Source organism: Schistocerca piceifrons, chromosome 3 (genome assembly GCF_021461385.2).
Source record: "Schistocerca piceifrons isolate TAMUIC-IGC-003096 chromosome 3, iqSchPice1.1, whole genome shotgun sequence".
Lineage (NCBI taxonomy): Eukaryota > Metazoa > Arthropoda > Insecta > Orthoptera > Acrididae > Schistocerca > Schistocerca piceifrons.
The window spans coordinates 234,281,943-234,304,105 of record NC_060140.1 but is presented as its reverse complement, the minus strand read 5'-3'; the positions used below and the strand labels follow the sequence as shown (position 1 = coordinate 234,304,105).

Genomic DNA, 22,163 nt, shown 5'->3' with positions numbered 1-22,163 from the left:
GTGATAGTTCATGAATACTGCTTGCAGGATGTTGGTATAACAGTATACCTCTTCGCATCGCATCCAAGACATGGTTTGTTTATGACAAATCAGTCCGGATTTTGAACAGCCCGCTTCATTCCTTGGAGTGGAAAAACAATCAAGCCATGGTCTCCCCTATAGTTTATACCCCCCATCCACCGCCCACACCACACATACACACCACACACAAACACACACATACAAACGCAGAGAGACAGAGAGAGATGGTTCAAATGGCTCTGAGCACTATGGGACTTAACTTCTGAGGTCATCCGTCCCCTAGAACTTACTACTACTTAAACCTAACTAACCTAAGGACATCACACACACCCATGCCCGAGGCAGGATTCGAACCTGCGACCGTAGCGGTCCCCCGGTTCCAGACTGTAGCGCCTAGAACCGCTCGGCCACTCCAGCCGGTCAGAGAGAGAGAGACTTCGTCCGTTATCAAACAGACGATTCATTGGTGCCTCACGATGTGCCCTGTCAACCGATCCCTTCTTTTAGTCAAGTTATGCCGTAATTCGATTCAGTGCTCCTCATTAGTTACTCGGTCTACCCAGTTAATTTTCAGCGTTCTTCAGTAACATCAAATTTCAAAAGCTTCAGTTCTCGTCTTGTATGAATGACTTATCGTCCACGTTTCATTTTCGTACAAAGTCCACACTAATAACTGCAGAAAAGACTGCCTAACACGTAAAGGGAATTAAATTATCGTATGGCATTCAAGGCCGGGAGTCCTCGCCGAGCTGCAAGTCTTTTCAGGTGACGTCACATTGGGCGACTTGCATGTCGACGATGATGAAATGGTGACGAGGGCAATACAACACTGAGTCCCCGCACAGAGAAAAATCTCCGACCTGGCCGGGAATCGAACCCGGGCCCTATGTATCACACTCAGACGCGCTGACCGCTCAGCTTTTCTTTTCAAAATCTTTTATTGTACTAAAACACAATGAATTACAATGTTACACAAAAACTGATGTAAACTCACGGGATGTGACAATTAAATTTATATTAGATATTAACGAACTGCTCCTTTTCAGAAATGCTTTTCGTGCTGTAAGCCAATGTGGCCTTTTTTTTCTCTCTACTTCGACCATCAACAGTTATTTTGCCGCACAAACAACAAAACTCGTCTAATGCTTTCAGTATCTCATTTTCTAATGTAATTCCCTCAGCGTCGCCTGATTTAATTTGACTGTATTCCATTATGTTTATTTTACTTTCGTTGATATTGATCTTTATAACCGCGCTTCAAAACATTATCCATTCCCGTAACGTTAAGCACGCCAAATATCCGTCATGTAATCGCACCAGTCTCCACATATATAAATGACTTTTTCCTACGGTATAAATAAGTTCACATAAGGATGAACTTTCAATCAACATATTGCACACAGATAGAAATACTTTGAGTACCAGTTTTGTAACACTTTCCATATTCTTCAGTGTGTAAGTTACAGTCAGGCACAGGCCGTGCGAAATGGCTGTCGACAGTGAGACGATAGAGCTGCGATTACCAAAACTAAGGTTCGGTTGTTTGGGTAAAATACATAAATGACGTAATAAATAGTAGCGTTACCGGTAGTATTGGTAACACTGTTAGGGAAAGGAACGTAAATGAATGTGTGAGAGGGGAACTGGCAACAGACAACTTCTCTTTGTTTTTTGTTTGTTTGGTTGTTTTGCACATAACAGAACCGCACATCAAAAAAGTGGTTCAAATGCCTCTGAGCACTATGGGACTTAACATCTCAGATCACCAATCCCCTAGAACTTAGAACTACTTAAACCTAACCAACCTAAGGACATCACACACATCCATGCCCGAGGCAGGATTCGAACCTGCGACCGTAATGGTCGCGCGGTTCCAGACTGAAGCGCCTAGAACCGCTCGGCCACACCGGCCGGCAACCGCACATGGTTCAGCGCTAGTCCAGTGTGTATTTTATGTTCTTACAAAATATTAATCGCATTTTATAACTAAAAGAAGTTAGCTGCTTGCGTAACTTACTCTCTTTTATGTAATAATTACCTTTGATGCAGGCACATTTTGCATGCACGAACACAAAAAATCTATATATTATTGTTGTCATTTTGTACTCATATGGTTCAAATGGCTCTGAGCACTATGGGACTCAACTTCTGAGGTCATTAGTCCCCTAGAACTTAGAACTAGTTAAACCTAACCAACCTAAGGACGTCACACACATCCATGCCCGAGGCAGGATTCGAACCTGCGGCCGTAGCGGTCTCGCGGTTCCAGACTGCAGCGCTAGAACCGCACGGCCACTTCGGCCGGCGTCATTTTGTACTCACCAGATTTTCTTGACCATGATCAAAGGCAAGAGTTTCCTGTTAGTATCGATAAGTTGCTTATGAATAACAGAAACATATTTTATATGAGCTCCACAAAGCACTGAAACGATGTTTGATGCTATTTTGTATTGCATTTTTTTTTATTTCTCATTTTTTGAAGAAACTGCATGTTGTAGCCCTATATGAAAAATTTGTTTTTTACCACAACATCCTTCTGTTTTATGTTACAAATCAACAAGTTTCGAATTAAACTTAATTAAACAATTACAAGTTCAATTTTCTATGAATACTGTTTATTTAAGTAACAGACTGGAAGATAACTACATAGAACAAAAATATTCTGTACCCTTTATACAGGGTGTCCGAAAAGTCTTTCCTTGATTACATAAATTGATAACTTAGGCTAGAAGTAAGATACAAACATGAACTGGTATCTAATTGCTTACAAACTATCAAAGTTTTTCTCACACATCAATAAACTCCCACATGAGCTCCCTTGGTAGCACGTAGCACATCTAGGCGATATTCAATTTCCGTCCACACATTAGCCAACATCACTGGAGGGATCGATTCAACGACTGTGGTTATCCGTTGCCGCAGGGTTTCAAGATCTGGTACACGTGTTCGGTAGACCTCGTCCTTGACATAACTCCATAAAAATAAGTCTAATGGGGTTATGTCAGGAGAGCGTGGAGGCCAAACCGTTGGCCCATCACGACCAATCCATCGCCCAGGAAAGGTCATATCGAGATAGGCACGGGCATCCAAACCCAAATGAGGCGGTGCACCGTCTTGCTGAAACAAGACATCTGGGTGATACAGCAGCAGCTGAGAAACAGCATACAGTTGCAACATGTCCAGATACACTGCAGATGTGATGGTAGTCTCATCGAAGAAGAATGGCTCGATAATTCGATCGTGCAATAACGCACACCAAACATTCACCTTTGGACTGTCTCTGTCGACGTGTACTGTAATTGGGCAACAAGGCCTGAACGATTTGTACTTTGTATGCACGTTGCACTTTGTATGCACGAAACAATAAACGTTCGTTTAAGAAAGTCATGGAGAGAGCTTTTTAGCATCTGTACTTCACGTGAGGCCCTGCGCACCGATTTCTTCGGACTTCGCAGAAAAGACTGCCTTACAGCGTCCACTCTGTCTGCTGAGGTTCTTGGTCGACCAGACCTCGGAAGGTCAGCAACCGATCCTGTGTTCTTGAACTTCTCATACCAGGCTTTAATGCTCTTGACATCAGGTGGATTCCTTCCAAATGTTGCCTAGAAGTGTCTCTGCACTGTGGTTGGTGCTCGTGTCTCATAGTACCACAGGACACACTGTGCCTTCTCCTGATTGGTTAACATGGCTTTTTGGGCACTGCACCTGATCCACTACTTACGTACTGCGAACCTAAAACAGAAAAAAAATTTTGATAGTTGTAAACAATTACACACAAGTTTCATATTTGTATCTTACTTCTAGCCTGAGTTATCAATTTATGTAATCAGGGAAAGTCTTTTCGGACATCCTGTACATCTACACCCAGTTTCTATACATTTCGCCATTTCTGGCTTCTCAGGGAAAGACACTGATGGCATACGCAAACAAAGCGATCAAAATGAGGTAACCCCTAAAAGGCATGCAACACACCTAACGTACACATAACGCAGATATAATAGTAACTGACCAAAGCTACTTGGAAAACTACCGTAATCTACTTTTACTTAGGATAGACTTGGGTAGTTTCACAACTGTACGAGGCGAGTGTTTTGACAGACGGACGAGCCGCCGCCCACCGGCCCCGGAGGCCCCGCGCCGCCCTCCTCGGGGCAGACGTCGGCGCGGCGCGCGTCGCCGCTGCTGCTGCTGCCGCCCGCCGGCTCGCAGGCGCCGCCCACGACGCAGCTGCGCCACTTGCACACGCAGCACGACGCCGCCGCCCTCGTCCTGTCTCCGGACGCAGACGCCGGCGGCGACGGCACGCCTCCCGCAGGCGCCAGCGGTGCCGCCCCCACCGTGGCTGCGGGGGCGGTGGCGGGCACCTGCACCACCGCCGGGGGCGGCAACGGCACCGCCACGGGCGCCGGGGGCGGCGCCTCCCCCGGCGAGGCGGGCTGCCCGCGCGCGCGCTCCGACTCGGAGACGCTCTCGGACGACATCTTCCTCGAGTCCAACGACGAGGGCATCGGCACCGACCACATCGACGAGAAGATCGAGGAGGGCGAACTCAAGAGCGCCAAGGAGCTCGAGGTACACACACCTTCATCTCTAGCTTCTACAACTGTCATCCGCGTTTTATTGCCCGATTAAAATTACATGATGACACTTCACGCATTGTGAGGTACTGAATGGGTTAAGGGGGGTAGGGCGTCAAACGGGCCGACTTGGAGCAAGAGAGTCACCACAGGACATTTTAATTTCTACTGTCTATACTTTTACAAATAAATTCGTAAAACTTTGTCACCGTGACAGGGAAGGATTGAGGACTCACACTCATCGCAGTGGAAGTTCAAAAACGTAGCAAAATACCTTTTTTTACATGTGAAACTTCATCATTTTTTCACTTATTACTGGCTGCATTTGTTGCTGTAGGTACACTTTTCTTCCTAAGAAAGAGAGATTCCTCGATGAATTTTTCATAGCATACAAACAGTAGTTACAGGTGTATGAAACTCTATAATTTTCCAAATCTATTAAAAAACTGTGGAAAAATTGAGATAATTAACTACAAAACTTGAATTTTTTCTAAACGTGAAGTTTAAAATGTAACAGTTCATTCATTTTTTCATAAATTAAATAACTTCTAGAGTTTCATACACCTGTAACTATGGTTTGTATGCTGTGCAAAAGTCATCGAAGAATCTATCTTACTTAAGAAGAAATGTGTACCTGTAGCAACAAATGCAGCCAGTAGTAAGTGAAAAAATGATGAAATTTCACATGTAAAAAAAATGTCTTTTGTTACGTTTTTGAGCTTTCACTCCTATGAGTATGAATCCTGAATCCTTCCAGGTCATGCTGTTAAAGTTTTATGAATTTATTTGTAAAAGTATAGACAGTGGAAATTAAAATGTCCTGTGGTGCATCTACTGCTCCAAGTCGGCCCGTTTGACGTCCTGCCCCCCTTAAACAAACGGTTTCGAACGCGAGGCATATTTTTTTATTTAACTTAGGCATTTGATTGTGTTGATCACAAAATATTGCTCCAGAAGTTGGACCATTATGGAATACGGGGAGTAGCTCACAACTGGTTCACCTCCTAATTTAGCAGCAGACAACAAAAGGTCGTTATTCACAATGTTGATAATAGCTGTGATGTGGGGTCTAAGTGCGGTACAGTCAAGCGGTGAGTGCCCCAGGAATCAGTGTTGGGGCCGCTCCTGTTCCTTATTTATATAAATTATATGCCCTCTAGTATTACGGGCAACTCTAAAATATTTCTGTTTGCTGATGTTACTAGCTTGGTAGTAAAGGACGTTGTGTGGAACACTGGCTCGGTTTCAAATAGAGCAGTACATGACCTAAGTTGTTGGCTTGTAGAAAATAAATTAACTATAAATCACAGTAAGACTCAGTTTTTATAGTTTCTAATACACAATTCAAGCCGGCCGGAGTGGCCGTGCGGTTCTAGGCGCTACAGTCTGGAGCCGAGCGACCGCTACGATCGCAGGTTCGAATCCTGCCTCGGGCATGGATGTGTGTGATGTCCTTACGTTAGTTAGGTGTAATTAGTTCTAAGTTCTAGGCGACTGATGACCTCAGAAGTTAAGTCGCATAGTGCTCAGAGCCATTTGAACACAATTCAACAAAACCTGACGTTTTAATTTCACAGAATGGGCATATGATTAGTGAAACTGAACAGTTCTAATTTCTAGGTGTTCAGATAGATGGTAAGCTGTCGTGGAAAGCCCACATTCAGGATCTTGTTCAGAGACTTAGTACTGCCATTTTTAATATTCGAACGGTATCAGAAGTGGGTGATTGTTCGACGCGAAAATTAGTCTACTTTGCTTATTTTCATTCGCTTATGTCGTATGGAATTATTTTTTGGGGTAACTCTTCCCATTCTAAAAGGACATTTTTGGCTCAGAAACAGGCGATTCGGACAATAAGTGGTGCAAGTTAATGAACCTCGTGTCGAACCCTGTTCACGAGTCTGGGTATTTTGACATTGGCCTCTCAATATACATATTCCTTACTGTCATTTTTTGTTAACAATATTAGCTTATGCCCAAGAATAAGCAGCTTTAACTCGGTTAATACTCGGCAAAAATCAAACCCGCATTTATCGATTGGCGACTCCATGGAGTGCTGTGTGCACAACGACCATACATGTTAAATTAAAAGGAAGGTCAGCGTTGGCCGTAATATTGATGTTTTATTGATAGCAGAACCGAATTTCGATCACTTAGTGATCATCTTCAGTGCTGTACAAATTGAACTCAGAGACTGGTATCAAGTTATCAATAACCAAAAGTGAGAAGCGATCACAATTGACGGACGGACTCTAAAGAGGGTTGTGACACGAAATAAAAGGACGACAGCGGGAGAAGTCAGTGCAGAACTGGAATCGCTCTCGCGAACCCTGTCACCACCAAAACAAAACGAAAGGAGATGGGGATCCAAGGCGAGCTGGAATTCCAAAACCACGAATCAGTGATGCAAATGCAGGTAACAGGAAACCGTGGACTATGGAGCAATGGAGGAAAACTATTTGGTCGGATGAATCTTGTTATGCACTGCTTCCAACTTCTGGCCGAGTTTACGTCCTATGATTGAACATGGTGGTAGTTCAGTGATGATTTCGGCAGCCACATCGTGGTATTCCATAGGCCTCCATAGTTACCCTGCAAGGTCGAATTGCCGCCAAGGATTATGTGACCGTTTTCGTTGGCCGGCAGGAGTGGCCGTGCGGTTCTAGGCGCTACAGTCTGGAACCGCGAGACCGCTACGGTCGCAGGTTCGAATCCTGCCTCGGGCATGGATGTGTGTGATGTCCTTAGGTTAGTTAGGTTTAAGTAGTTCTAAGTTCTACGGAACTGATGACCTCAGAAGTTGAGTCCCATAGTGCTCAGAGCCATTTGAACCATTTTGAACTGTTTTGGTTGATCAGATCCATCTTGTGACACAATGCTTGTTGCCCATTGGTGATTCTATGTTCCAAAGTGACAGGGTCCCTGTTCACACACACGCATCATCCACAACTAGTTTTGCGAGCACGAGGATCAATTGTCGCATTTCCCCTGGCAAGCCATAGTCACCGAATCTCAGACTCTGCAGCCCACTTTGGAGAGAAGGATACGTGATCGCTATCCATCTTCATCATCGTTACTTGAGATTATTTTGCGGCAACAGTGGTCTATAATTCTCTTGAAAACCATTCAGGACCCGTACGTTTATTTTCAGAGACGACTGGAAGCTGTTTTGAATGTCAATGGTCTTCCTACACAAAACTGGGTATGGTAATGTGCTGCGTTTTTGGTGTTCCCACATTTTTGTCGACCCTACGTATAAGGCCAACGACACTGAGCCTGGTGGTGCCGGCAGGTGTTCATCGGGAAGGAGCTGGTGGAGTCCGGGAAGACGCTGCTGGGGCTGAGCGCGAGCCGGTCGTCGCTGCAGCTGCCCAGCATCGTGGTGCACGGCCAGGAGCAGTCGCCGTCGCCCGTCAGCTCGCGCAGCGACAGCCCGCTCAGCGAGAAGGCCGCCAACAGCCTCGCCCTCGGCCTCGTGGGCTCCGGAATCGCCAGGCTGACGCGCGGCGACTCGGACGGCCTCTACGAGTGCGCCACGGCCGGCGCGCACGCCACAGAGCTGCGCCCCAGAAGGTCAGTACACAGCCGCACGGCACCAGGCAACAGTTGCTTTGACAGTGGAGGGAAGCGTGAGGGGCAAACGGTTTAATTCATATTTAACTGGAAGAAGGCAGAAGATTGAAATTAACAGTACAGATAGTCTGCAAAAATCAGCAGATTCTTCTAACTGGGAAGTCTTCAAGAAAGGTGTCCCACAGGGTTCAGTCTTGGGTCCCATATTGTTCTTAATAGACATTAATGACTTGCCACTCTACAGGGTGGTCCATTGATCGTGACTTGCCGAATATCTCACGAAATAATCGTCAAACGAAAAACCTACAAAGAACGAAACGTGTCTAGCTTGCAGGGGAAACCGGATGGCGCTATGGTTGACCCGCTAGATGGTGCTGCCATAGGTCAAACGGATATCAACTGCGTTTTTTAAAATGAGAACCCCCATTTTTTATTTCATATTCGTGTAGTACGTAAAGAAATATGAATGTTTTAGTCGTACCACTTTTTTCACTTTGTGATAGACGGCGCTATAATAGTCACAAGCATATGGCTTACAGTTTTAGACGAGCAGTTGGTAACAGGTCGGTTTTTCAAATTAAAATTCAGAACATAGGTACATTTGAACATTTTATTTCTGTTGTTCCAATGTGATACACGTTCCTTTGTGAACTTATCATTTCTGAGAACGCTCGCTCTTACAGCGTGATTACCTGTAAATACCACATTAATGCAATAAATGCTCAAATTGATGTCCATCAACCTCAATGCATTTGGCAATACGTGTAACGACATTCCTCTCAACAGCGAGTAGTTCGCCTTCCGTAATGTTCGCACATGCATTGGCAATGGGCTGACGCATGTTGTCAGGCGTTGTCGGTGGATCACGATTGCAAATATCCTTCAACTTTCCCCACAGAAAGAAATTCGGGGACGTCAGATCCGGTGAACGTGCGGGCCGTGGTATGGTGCTTCGACGACCAATCCACCTGTCATGAAATATGCTATTCAATACCGCTTCAACCGCCCACGAGCTATGTGCCGGACATCCATCATGTTGGAAGTACATCGACATTCTGTCATGCAGCGAAACATCATGTAGTAACATCGGTAGAACATTACGTAGGAGCCGCGCGGGTTTGGGCCCGCGGTTTGAGGCGTCATGTCACGGACTGCGCGGGCCCTCCCGCCGGAGGTTCGAGTCCTCCCTGGGGCATGGGTGTGTGTGTTGTTCTTAGCATAGGTTAGTTTAAGTAGTGTGTAAGTCTATGGACCGATGACCTAAGCAGTTTGGTCCCTTAGGAATTTACACACATGTGAACATTACGTAGGAAATCAGCATACATCGCACCATTTAGACTGCCATCGATAAAATGGGGGCCAATTATGCTTCCTCCCATAATGCCGCACCATACATTAACCCGCCAAGGTCGCTGATGTTCCACTTGTCGCAGCCATCGTGGATTTCCCGTTGCCCAATAGTGCATATTATGCCGGTTAACGTTACCGCTGTTGGTGAATGACGCTTCGTCGCTAAATGGAACCCGTGCAAAAAATCTGTCATCGTTCCGTAATTTCTCTTGTGCCCAGTGGCAGAACTGTACACGACGTTCACAGTCGTCGCCATGCAATTCCTGGTGCATAGAAATATGGTACGGGTGCAATCGATGTTGATGTAGCACTGTCAACACCGACGTTTTTGAGATTCCCGATTCTCGCACAGTTTGTCTGCTACTGATGCGCGGATTAGCCGCGACAGCCGGTAAAACACCTACTTGGGCATCATCATTTGTTGCAGGTCGTGGTTGACGTTTCACGTGTGGCTGAACACTTTCTGTTTCCTTAAATAACGTAACTATCCGGTGAATGGTCCGGACACTTGAATGATGTCGTCCAGGATACCGAGCAGTATCCATAGCACACACCCGTTGGGCATTTTGATCACAATAGCCATACATCAACACGATATCGACCTTTTCCGCAATTGGTAAACGGTCCATTTCAACACGGGTAATGCATCAACGAAGCAAATACCGTCCGCACTGGTGGAATGTTACACGATACCACGTACTTATACGTTTGTGACTATTACAGCGCCATCTATCACAAAGCGAAAAAAGTGCCCCAACTAAAACGTTCATATTTCTTTACGTACTACACGAATATGTAATAAAATGTGGATTTCTATTTTTAAAAATGCAGCTGATATCCGTTTGACCTATGGCAGCGGCCGGCCGGAGTGGCCGAGCGGTTCTAGGCGCTTCAGTGTTCAACCGCGCGACCGCTACGGTCGCAGGTTCGAATCCTGCCTCGGGCATGGATGTGTGTGATGTCCTTAGGTTAGTTATGTTAAAGTAGTTCTACGTTCTAGGGGACTGATGACCTCAGATGTTAAGTCCCATAGTGCTCAGAGCCATTTAAACCATTTGAACCTATGGCAGCGCCATCTAGTGGGCCAACCATAGCGCCAACTGGCTACCGCCTTCAAGCTAGACGAGTTTTGTTCTTTGTAGTTTCTTCGTTTGATGCTTATTTCGTGAGATATTTGGCCCGGTCACTATCAATGGACCACCCTGTATATTCACGAAGATGCAAAGCTAGTTCTTTTTGCTGATGATACAAGTACTGTAATCACACACAATAAACAAGATTTGGCTGAGGAAATCGTAAGTCAAGTCTTTCAGAAAATTCTTAAGTGGTTTTCTGCAAAGGGACTCTCATTCAATTTTGTGAAAACACAGTATACACAGTTCTGTACAGTAAACGGCATAACACCATTCATAAAAATAAATCTTGAACAGAAGTCTGTTACTAAGGCAGAATATTCAAAATTTCTGGGTGAGAAGAAACACATTGATGATCTGCTGAAACGTTTAGGTTCAGCTACATGTGCTATTAGGGTTATTGCAAAGTTTGTTGGTAAACAAATCAGTAAATTAGCCTTCCATGCCTATTTTCATTCACTGTTTTCATATCGCATCATATTTTGGGGTAATTCGTCATTAAGAGAAAAAGTATTCATTGCACAAAAGCGAGTAATCAGAATAATATCTGTAGCCCACCCAAGATCATCCTGCAGACATTTATTTAAGGAACTCGGGATATTCAAGAACCTTCGCAATACATATATTCACTTACGAAATTTGTTACTAATAACCCATTCCAGTTCAAAAATAACAGCAATGTGCATAGCTACAACACTAGAAGAAAGGACGATCTTCACTATTCTGGTTTAAGTCTTACTTTGGCACAGAAAGGGGCGAATTACGCTGCCACATAAATCTTTGGTCATTTACCCAATAGCATTAACAGTCTGACAGATAGCCAATCAGCATTTAAAAATAAATTAAAAGAATTTCTGAATGACAAAACCTTCTCGGTAGATGAGTTTCTACATATGAAGCAGTAATTGTAAATAAAGAAAAAAATTACATCATGTAAAGAAAACTTTTGTTAAACTGACATATTCCACATTATTACGAACTGTCGTATTCATGATCTATGGAATAAGTAATAATGTAATATATTGTAATAGAAAGGCACAAAGATTTGTATGCAGTAGGCAGGTTGAAATGTATTCACGATGTAGCAGCATTGCGGATATACAGACACTTGCACAAGAAAGGTACATAGGACAAAAAATTAGTTAGTACACTAGATATTTTCACGCTAATATTGTTTAACATTACCTCTGTATTGATAATGGCCTCAATTTGGCAAGGATTTCTCAGATATGCCATTTTCAGCTGAAGCCACTCGTTGATCATTAGTTCTCGCAGAACTACCGAATAATGGGAGTGTTGGCTCCTCCATTTCACCCGCTGTTCTGAATAGTCCCAGACGATTTCTATGGGGTTAAGATCAGGTGATTTAACGGTCCCATCGTGTTACGACAGGCTGAAATTCTGTGACTATAGCTTTCCTCATCTTAGAAGACAGGGGTGTTTTAGAATTCTCTCCATGAAGATATAGAAGAAACGACAACAGCAGGCCACGAAGAATGCTGAAATAAACATCCTGGTTCATGTTGATAGTAAACTAAAAAAGTGGACCCAGGTACGAAAAACTGCCCCAAAGCATAACAAAACTACCTCCACCCTAAACTACATTTTCTAAGCCCTGCGAGTTAAAAGCTTCACTGAGCGGTTTGTGCACTCGTCGCCTTCCATTATTTGAAGAGAAACAAAACAGTGACTCGTCGAACCACACCACGCGCTTCCAGTTAGTTACAGTCCAGTTTCTGTGTTGTTTGCCCCACAGAAAACATGCAAGTTTATGGGCCTTTAGGGATGACCCGACTTCTGATGTCCATTCCATGCAATTCCCACTCAGAAACTAGTAGCAATGACCTTCATTTATTGAAGCAGCAATTACTTTGGAGTTTGCAACCGTTTGTTGTCGGTAACACGTCACACACATCTCTGGTCCTTGTAACATAGGATCTGTTTACGACCACTGTTGTCACTCCGTGTTACACGGCTACAAGTGGGACACCATTCTTTTCTAGACAAAATGAATAGCCCTCATTGATAACCAGCAATAACGCATCTTCATTCACGGTGTGGTCCACGGGTACCTCCCAACACGACAGCTCGTTCGCAGCTTCTTTCTGTGTTAATCCCTTACAAGCGACTGGCTGCAACATAATCTGATCAGAAGTGCCCAGATACCTATTAGTGGACATTAATGTGGGTCGTGTCCACCTTTACGACTATTTGAACTCTGCTGGGGAGTCTTTCAATGAGATGTCTGAATGCCTGTGGAGAGAAGACAGGAGATTCTTCCTCAACAGCCGAAACCAATTACAGACCATCACCTCACGGATGCTGCTTTGTGACAGGGAAGTTTTCCTCCATTGTACACAGTACACAATGCTATTAAATGTGTCTATACCCGTCCGTCTTTAATGTTTTCCGAGGTGCAGTAAGAGGACGACCTCACTGTTGGCCCTACACGTGGTGGTTGATAACGTTCTCCAGGCCTTTGTCGAGTCCAAACTGCTGCTTCGGGCTGCAGCAGGATACAACGCGATTCATCACTTCAACCCACTCGTGCCAGTCATCCACTGTCCAATGGCTTCGCTCTCTGAACCACATCAAGTGTTGCTTAGCAACGACTACACAAAAGTGTGGCTTATGAGGTGCTGCTCGGCCATTTTATCCTCTTCTTGTATCCCCTTCTTTTTAACTCCTTACACACGATCATTGTCCTAGCTGAACTACTAGTAGCACTTTTGAACGCACGGATGTTTCCTTCCGCTGATATCAAGCGATTTTTTCCAAGCAGCAATGCTCGGCAGTCCCTTCCCATCTATGAGGTCTCGATGGACTGTGTTTAGCGGTGGTTCTCCCTTCGCTTTTCCGCTTCACAGTCACAACAGTCGACTTGGGCAGCTTAAGCAGGGTACAAATGTGTCTGACGAATTTTTTGCTCAAGTGACATTAAATGACTAGTCACCATTCGAAGTTACTGAGCTCTCCTGACAGATCCTTTTTCCTGCTGTTACTTCTCTAGTGACAGTACACACCTCGTCTCCTTTTATACTTGCAGGTCTACCCCTCGTGACGTCCAGGGGTCGGTTCCACATTACATACGGGTGTCTGGCCCTTACGTCGTCTCTTTGTCTCTTGTAGGCTTGTACCAAGGGAAGTAAGGAGGCCACTATCGTCTTTCTACAACACAAAATGCATGCACATATGAACTGGGTTCTTTATTCCTAAGAATAAGAAATTTACTTAACTTAAGCTAGTTGTTGTGTGGAACAACCTCTCTGTAATAGTCCACATTAACCTTAGTGCTGGTGAAGTACAAGACTGCGATGTACACTATTCAGGTCGTTATGTGCTGCCTGATTCTGAGCTATAGGCTGTGACTGCGACAACTCAGTGACTCGCTGGATAACAGACTGGAGCTCACTCGGTGCGACAGACTGGCCTTCCGATCCGTGGTAGCGGCCTAAATACTGGCGGCCGAGAGGGCGTTGGCGGCACGTTTCCTGCGAGTCTCTCGTTGGTCTCTATCGATCTTCTCGCAACTTTTACCCCGCATCTACATCTACATCTACATCCATACTCCGCAAGCCACCTGACGGTGTGTGGCGGAGGGTACTTTGAGTACCTCTATCGGTTCTCCCTTCTATTCCAGTCTCGTTCGTGAAAAGAAAGATTGTCGATATGCCTGTGTGTGGACTCTAATCTCTCTGATTTTATCCTCATGGTCTCTTCGCGAGATATACGTAGGAGGGAGCAATATACTGCTCGACTCCTCAGTGAAGGTATGTTCTCGAAACTTCAACAAAAGCCCATATCGAGCTACTGAGCGACTCTCCTGCAGTCTTCCACTGGAGTTTATCTATCATCTCCATAACGCTTTCGCGACTAGTAAATGATGCTGTAACGAAGCACGCTGCTCTCCGCTGGACCTTCTCTATCTCTTCTATCAACCCTATCTGGTACGGATCCCACACTGGTGAGCAACATTCAAGCAGTGGGTGAACAAGTGTACTGTAACCTACTTCCTTTGTTTTCGGATTGCATTTCCTTAGGATTCTTCCAATGAATCACAGTCTGGCATCTGCTTTACCGACGATCAACTTTATATGATCATTCCATTTTAAATCACTCCTAATGCCTACTCCCAGAAAATTTGTGGACTTAACTGGTTCCAGTTGCTGACCTGCTATATTGTAGCTAAATGATAAAGGATCCTTCTTTTTATGTATTCGCAGCACGTTACACTTGTCTACATTGAGATTCAATTGCCATTCCCTGCACCATGCGTCAATTCGTTGCAGATCCTCAAGCATTTCAGTAGAATTTTCCATTGTTACAACCTCTTGATATACTACAGCATCATCCGCAAAAAGCCTCAGTGAACTTCCGATGTTATCCACAAGGTCATTTATGTATATTGTGAATAGCAACGGTCCTACGACACTCCCCTGCGGCACACCTGATATCGCACTTAATTCGGAAGACTTCTCTCCATTGAGAACAACATGTTGCATTCTGTTATTTAGGAACTCTTCAGTCCAATCACACAATTCGTCTGATAGTCCATATACTCTTACTTTGCTCATTAAACGACTGTGGGGAACTGTATTGTGGTGTGCGGGTGTGCATGGTGTACTGGCGCCAGAGTACATCAGCACACTGGATACCTTTGATCAGACACTGTATTCAACAGTTGCGTTAACAGTGGATAATCACATGACTGTCTCACTTGGTACCAGTTATAGAGGATCTACAGCGCTCCAAAGCGACCAGTGTGCTCTTTTAATCTTTGTTGTTGTTGTGGTCTTCAGTCCTGAGACTGGTTTGATGCAGCTCTCCATAATATTCTATCCTGGGCAAGCTTCTTCATCTCCCAATACTTACTGCAACCTACATCTTTCTGAATCTGCTTAGTGTATTCATCTCTTGGTCTCCCTCTACGATTTTTACCCTCCACGCTGCCCTCCAATACTAAATTTGTAATCCCTTGATGCCTCAGAACATGCCCTACCAACTGGTCCCTTCTTCTTGTCAAATTTTGCCACAAACTCCTCTTCTCCCCTATTTTATTCAATACCTCCTCATTAGACCCATCTAATCTTCAGCATTCTTCTGTAGTACCACATTTCGAAAGCTTCTATTCTCTTCTTGTCCAAACTATTTATCATCCACGTTTCACTTCCATACATGGCTACACTCCATACAAATTCTTTCAGAAACGACTTCCTGACACTTAAATCTATACTCGATGTTAACAAATTTCTCTTCTTCAGAAACGCTTTCCTTGTCATTGCCAGTTTACATTTTATATTCTCTCTACTTCGACCACCATCAGTTATTTTGCTCCCCAAATAGCAAATCTCCTTTAGCACTTTAATTGTCTCATTTCCTAATCTAATTCCCTCAGCATCACCCGACTTAATTCGACTACATTCCATGATCCTCGTTTTGCTTTTGTTGATGTTCATCTTATATCCTCCTTTCAAGACACTGTCCATTCCGTTCAACGCCTCTTCCAAGTCCTTTGCTGTCTCTGACAGAATTACAATGTCATCGGCGAACCTCAAAGTTTTTATTTCTTCTCCATGGATTTTAATACCTACTCCGAATTTTTCTTTTGTTTCCTTTACTGCTTGCTCAATATACAGATTGAATAACATTGCAGAGAGGCTTCAACCCTGTCTCACTCCCTTCCCAACCACTGCTTCCCTTTCATGTCCCTCGACTCTTATAACTGCCATCTAGTTTCTGTGTATATTGTAAATAGCCTTTCGCTCCCTGTATTTTACCCCTGCCATCTTTAGAATTTGAAAGAGAGTAGTCAAGTCAACATTGTCAAAAGCTTTCGTTTAACCTTAAGATTAATATTTTGTTGCACGAGTTTGCAGTAGCCTTGACAACTGCATCGAACCACTTCTGTGGCTGATGGCATCAAGACGAGAGCAACAGCAAAGAAACATGACGTTGCTCGTGTGACGTGGACGTGGGGTGCAGCAGATGTTGTCGCGACAGATCCGGCGGTCGCCGCCACCGGCACCGCAGCGGTGCCCAGCCGGGATGCTCGACGTCGCCCGCGCAGCCGCTGGCGCAGCCGCTGCCGTCGCTGCCGCCGCGCGCTAAGAGTCCATTGCCGGAGCTGCTGGACGTGCCGCTGAGGGAGCGACGCAAGCAGAGCCCCAAGCGCGCGCGCACGCGCGTGTCACAGTTGCCCGCCTCCACCTCCTCCTCCTCGGAGAGCCTCGACTCCGCCAGGTACGTCACCGCTCCCCTTACGCCATACATTACACAGTCTCTGGTAATCCATCATGGGAAGTGGAACTGTAGCCGGACATAAAGTACTTGAATAATGGCGGTTGTATTTGAATCCAACGTCGTTTATACTACACTACTGGCCATTGAAATTGCTTCACCAAGAAGATGACGCGCTACAGACGCGAAATTTAACCGACAGATGCTGTGATATGCAAATGATTAGCTTTTTAGAGCAAACACACACGATTGGTGGCGCTGGCGACACCTACAACGTGCTGACATGAGGAAAGTTTCCAACCGATTTCTCATACACAAACAGCAGTTAACCGGCGTTGCTTGGTGAAACGTTGTTCTGATGCCTCGTGTAAGGAGGGGAAATGCGGACCATCACATTTCCGACTTTGATAAAAGTTGGATTGTAGCCTATCGCGATTGCGGTTTATCGTATCGCGACATTGCTACTGGCGTTGGTCGACAACCAATGACTGTTAGCAGAATATGGAATCGGTGTGTTCAGGAGGGTAATACGGAACGCCGTGCTGGATCCCAACAGCCTCATATCACTAGCAGTCGAGGTGACAGGCATGGCTGTAATGGATCGTGCAGCCACGTCTTGATCCCTGAGTCAACAGATGGGGACGTTTGCAAGACAACAACCATCTGCACGAACAGTTCGACGTCATTTGCAGCAGCATGGACTATCAGCTCGGAGACCACGGCTGCGGTTACCCTTGACGCTGCATCACAGACAGGAGTTCCTGCGATGGTGTACTCAACGACAAACCTGGGTGCACGAATGGCAAAACGTCATTTTTTTCGGATGAATCCGGGTTCTGTTTACAGCATCATGATGGTCGCATCCGTGTTTGGCGTCATCGCGGTGAATGCACATTGGAAGCGTGTGTTCGTCATCGCCATACTGGCGTATCACCCCACTTGATGGTATGGAGTGCCATTGGTTACACATCTCGGTCACCTCTTGTTCGCATTGACGGCACTTTGAACAGTGGACGTTACATTTCAAATGTGTTACGACACGTGGCTCTACCATTCATTCGATCCCTGCGAAACCCTACATTTCAGCAGGATAATGCACGACCGCATGTTGCAGGTCCTATACGGACCTTTCTGGATACAGAAAATGTTCGACTGCTGCCCTAGATGAACTGTGGTATCGTGTTGAAGCTGCATGGGCAGCTGTGCCTGTTCACGCCATCCAAACTCTGTTTGACTCAATGCCCAGGCGTACCAAGGCCGTTATTACGGTTAGAGGTGGTTGTTCTGGGCACTGATTTCTCATGATCTATGCACCCAAATTGCGTGAAAATGTTATGACATGTCAGTTCTAGTATAATATACTTGTCCAATGTATACCCCTTTATCATCTGCATTTCTTCTTGGTGTAGCAATTTTAATGGCCAGTAGTGTATATGGCAGGCAGCTGCGATCCTGTTGGGCATAGCGAACAATATGCCTGTCCTCTTGGCCCCTAATTGCATGTAGCTGTTGTGATCCTACATAACCATAAATAAGTCGAACATTTTCTGTATCCAGAAAGGTCCGTACAGGACCTGCAACATGCGGTCGTGCTGAAATGTAGGGTTTCGAAGGTATTAAATGAAGGCTAAGCCACGGGTCGTAACACATCTGAAATGTAACGTCCACTGTTCAAAGTGCCGTCAATGCGAACAAGAGGTGACCGAGACGTGTAACCAATGGCACCCCATACCATCACGCCCGGTGGTAAGCCAGTATGGCGATGACGAATACACGCTTCCAATGTGCGTTCACCGCGATGTCGCCAAACACGGATGCGACCATCACGATGCTGTAAACAGAACCTGGATTCATCCGAAAAAACAACGTTTTGCCATTCGTGCACCCAGGTTCGTTGCTGAGTACACCATCGCAGGCGCTCCTATCTGTGATGCAGCGTCAAGGGTAACCCCAGCCATGGCACCCGAGCTGACAGTCCATGCTGCTGCAAACGTCGTCGAACTGTTCGTGCAGATCGTTGTTGTCTTGCAAACGTCCCCATCTGTTGATTCATGGATCGAGACGTGGCTGCACTATCCGTTATATCCATGCGGATAAGATGCCTGTCATCTCGACTTCTAGTGATACGAGGCCGTTGCCATCCAGCACGTCATTCCGTATTATCCTCGTGAACCCACCGATTCCATATTCTGCTAACAGTCATTCGATCTTGACGAACGCGAGCAGCAATGTCGCGATACGATAAACCGCAATCGCGATAGGCTACAATCCGACCTTTATCAAAGTCGGAAACGTGATGGTACGCATTTCCCCTCCTTACACGAGGCATCACAACAACGTTTCACCAGGCAACGCCGGTCAACTGCTGTTTGTGTATGAGAAATCGGTTGGAAACTTTCCTCATGTCAGTACGTTGTACGTGTCGCCACCAGCGCCAACTTTGTGTGAATTCTCTGAAAAGCTATTCATTTGCATATCACAGCAACTTCTTCCTGTCGGTTAAATTTCGCGTCGGTAGCACGTCTTCTTCGTGGTGTAGCAATTTCAATGGCCAGTAGTGTATGTTCAATCTGGAAATGGGTTTGTTTGGAGGAAGCCAAGTATCTGTGTGACGATGCAGTAAGTTCTATGGGAAACTTTCACAGCCAACATTGTTGTGACTTCTTTGACGAGCCAGCACAGAGGGGTGCGCCGACAGTGATGCGCCCATCGACGATACTCTACACGGGAGTTGTAGTCCTGTGCACAGCGTCACAATGGATACATCCGTGTGCAGAGAACGAACGCTGCCAGCTTGCATTCGTCATTGCAACAGGAACCCAGTGCTTAGATTGATAGTGTAGTGCTACAGGATGCCATTGGGTACACCACATGATCACATCTGGTTCGCGTAGCTACACTCATGCTCATAAATTAAGGACAATTGCAGAAGGTGATGCCACACAACGTGGCACTACACAAAACTGGCGCTAATATCATAGGCACATAGGGAACATACGTGACACAGATCTGTAATTGTACGGTATTTGTGACAAGTTGAGAAAACCGTCCCAAAACACATGAGCTACAAAACGCCACTGTTTCCTGCCTGTACCCCAACATCAATATGGGATATGATCACCATGCACACGTACAAAGGCCGCACAATGGGTTGACATACTCTGGATCAGGTGGTTGAGCAGCTGCTGGGGTATAGCCCCCCCATTCTTGCACCAGTGCCTGTTACAGCTTCTGAAGTGTCTTAGGGGTTTGAAGACGTGCAGCGATACCGTCGACCGAGAGCATCCCAGAAATGCTCGATGTGGTTTAGGTCTGGAGAACAGGCAAGCCACTCCATTCGCTTGATATCTTCTGTTTCAAGGTACTACTAGACAATGTCACCTTGGTGGGGCCGTGGGTTATCACCCATCAGATGGAAGGTGGGACTCACTGCACCCCTAAAAAGGCAGACATACTGGTTCAAAATGACGTACCGATACACTTGACCTGTTACAGTTACTCTGTCAATGACATACAGGGATTTACGTGCACCAATCATAATCCCACCCCACACCATCAAACCACGACATCCATACAGGTTCCTTTCAAGGACATTAAGGGGTTGGTAACTGGTTCCTGGTGCACACCAGATGAAAACCCGACGAGAATCACTGTTCAGACTATACCTGGACTCGTCCGTGAACATAACCTGGGACCACTGTTCCAATGACCATGTGCTGTGTTCTTGACACCAGGCTTTACGGGCTCTCCTGTGACCAGGGATCAGTGGAATGCACCTTCCAGATCTCCAGGCGAATGAACCATGTCCGTTCAGTCGTCTGTAGACTGTGTGTCTGGAGACAGCTGTTCCAGTGGCTGCGGTAAGGTCCCGAGCAAGGCTACCTGCAGTACTCCATGGCCATCTGCGAGCACTGATGGTTAAATATCGGTCTTCTTGTGGTATTGTACACTGTGGACGTCCCGTATTGTAGCGCCTGGACACGTTTCCTGTCTGCTGGAATCGTTTCCATAATCTTGAGATCATACTTTGTGGCACACAGAGGGCCCATGCTACGACCTGCTGTGATTGACCACCCTCCAGTCGCCCTAGTATTCTACCCCTCATAACGTCATCAATATGTGTTCTTTGAGCCATTTTCAACACACAGTCACCATTAGCACGTCTGAAAACGTCTGCACACTTACTCGCTGCACCGTACTATGATATGCACCAACACACCCGCAAGCTGCCCACCACAGCGTTGTTTCACCATGTATCAGTATTATCCTTAATTTATGAGCATGAGAGTATTAATTTGGACAGCAGCCATTTCGTTTCTGACGTGTTGAGGCCAGTGGCTGTACCATGTGTTCAAAGTCTCTGTAACGTTATATTTATGCTGTCTCGAGCCAACTCAATAAAGAGGGTGTTCACCTGTTGCACTGACCACTACAGAGCTCTGATCGCCTGAAAACATTTGCTGATGAGTTGCCGAGAGATTGGCACTAGTATTGATGAGAACTCTAGAACAGAGTTGAAGCAGCATGGAAAAACATATCCATATCTGTCACGCAAGCTCAATTCGCCACAATGCCATGTGAGGTTTGTTCTGTTGGTGCTGCCTGTGGTGGCAGTCCTTTCTGCCAGAACTGGAATTCGCATCCTGTACAATTCGCAAAATCACCTACAAATTTAATCGTGTATTCTGCTGACTGTACTATATGTGCACAATAACTAAAATTTCGTTATTTGCTATTCTTCCTGGTACTGCAGTTGTAATTGCAGCACGGTTTTTTCGTGCATCAATCGCTAAACAAGACGACAATATTACAGTGAAACTGTCTCGCATGAATTACTAAAATAAGGAACAAATATAGAGTTATTCGTAAGTATTATTCTGGGCTTCAGAAGTCTATCTTGTTAAAACGACAAGAAATAGAGAAAACAGATTCATATCAGTGGATAGGGCATCTCTCCAGATTTTTAAATCAAATTGCAGGTGTTCAGTATGGGCATTATTTGTGACACACCAAACGTCACGACGATAATCAAATTCTTGCTCTACACGTCTCAATACGTCACCGTCGATATCAGCGAGCACATTATCCTTTCTTGTCAGTCGTCTAAATTAACTGGCAGCAGAGGTAGGAACCTACGATCTTCGACATAATCCCGTAGGAATAAATCATAAGTATTTAAGTAAGGTGATAGTGTGACCACTGCGAAAACAGTCATCCTCCAGTAGCTGCTTCATATCATTGCAAAAGCCAATGCCGCTAGTAGTTAGCGTAA

The 22,163-nt window shown here is 45.4% G+C and overlaps 1 protein-coding gene across 1 annotated transcript in view; it reads left to right on the top strand.

The window, feature by feature from the left end:
• The window catches only part of LOC124788539, a 573,870-nt gene that overhangs the window by 511,561 nt on the left and 40,146 nt on the right, over positions 1–22,163 (top strand). Inside the window, exons 26-28 of the mRNA XM_047255809.1 lie at positions 4,120–4,593; positions 7,891–8,171; positions 16,640–16,894. Of these exons, the coding sequence (XP_047111765.1) occupies positions 4,120–4,593; positions 7,891–8,171; positions 16,640–16,894 (1,010 nt within the window). The remainder of the gene's footprint in view (positions 1–4,119; positions 4,594–7,890; positions 8,172–16,639; positions 16,895–22,163) is intronic.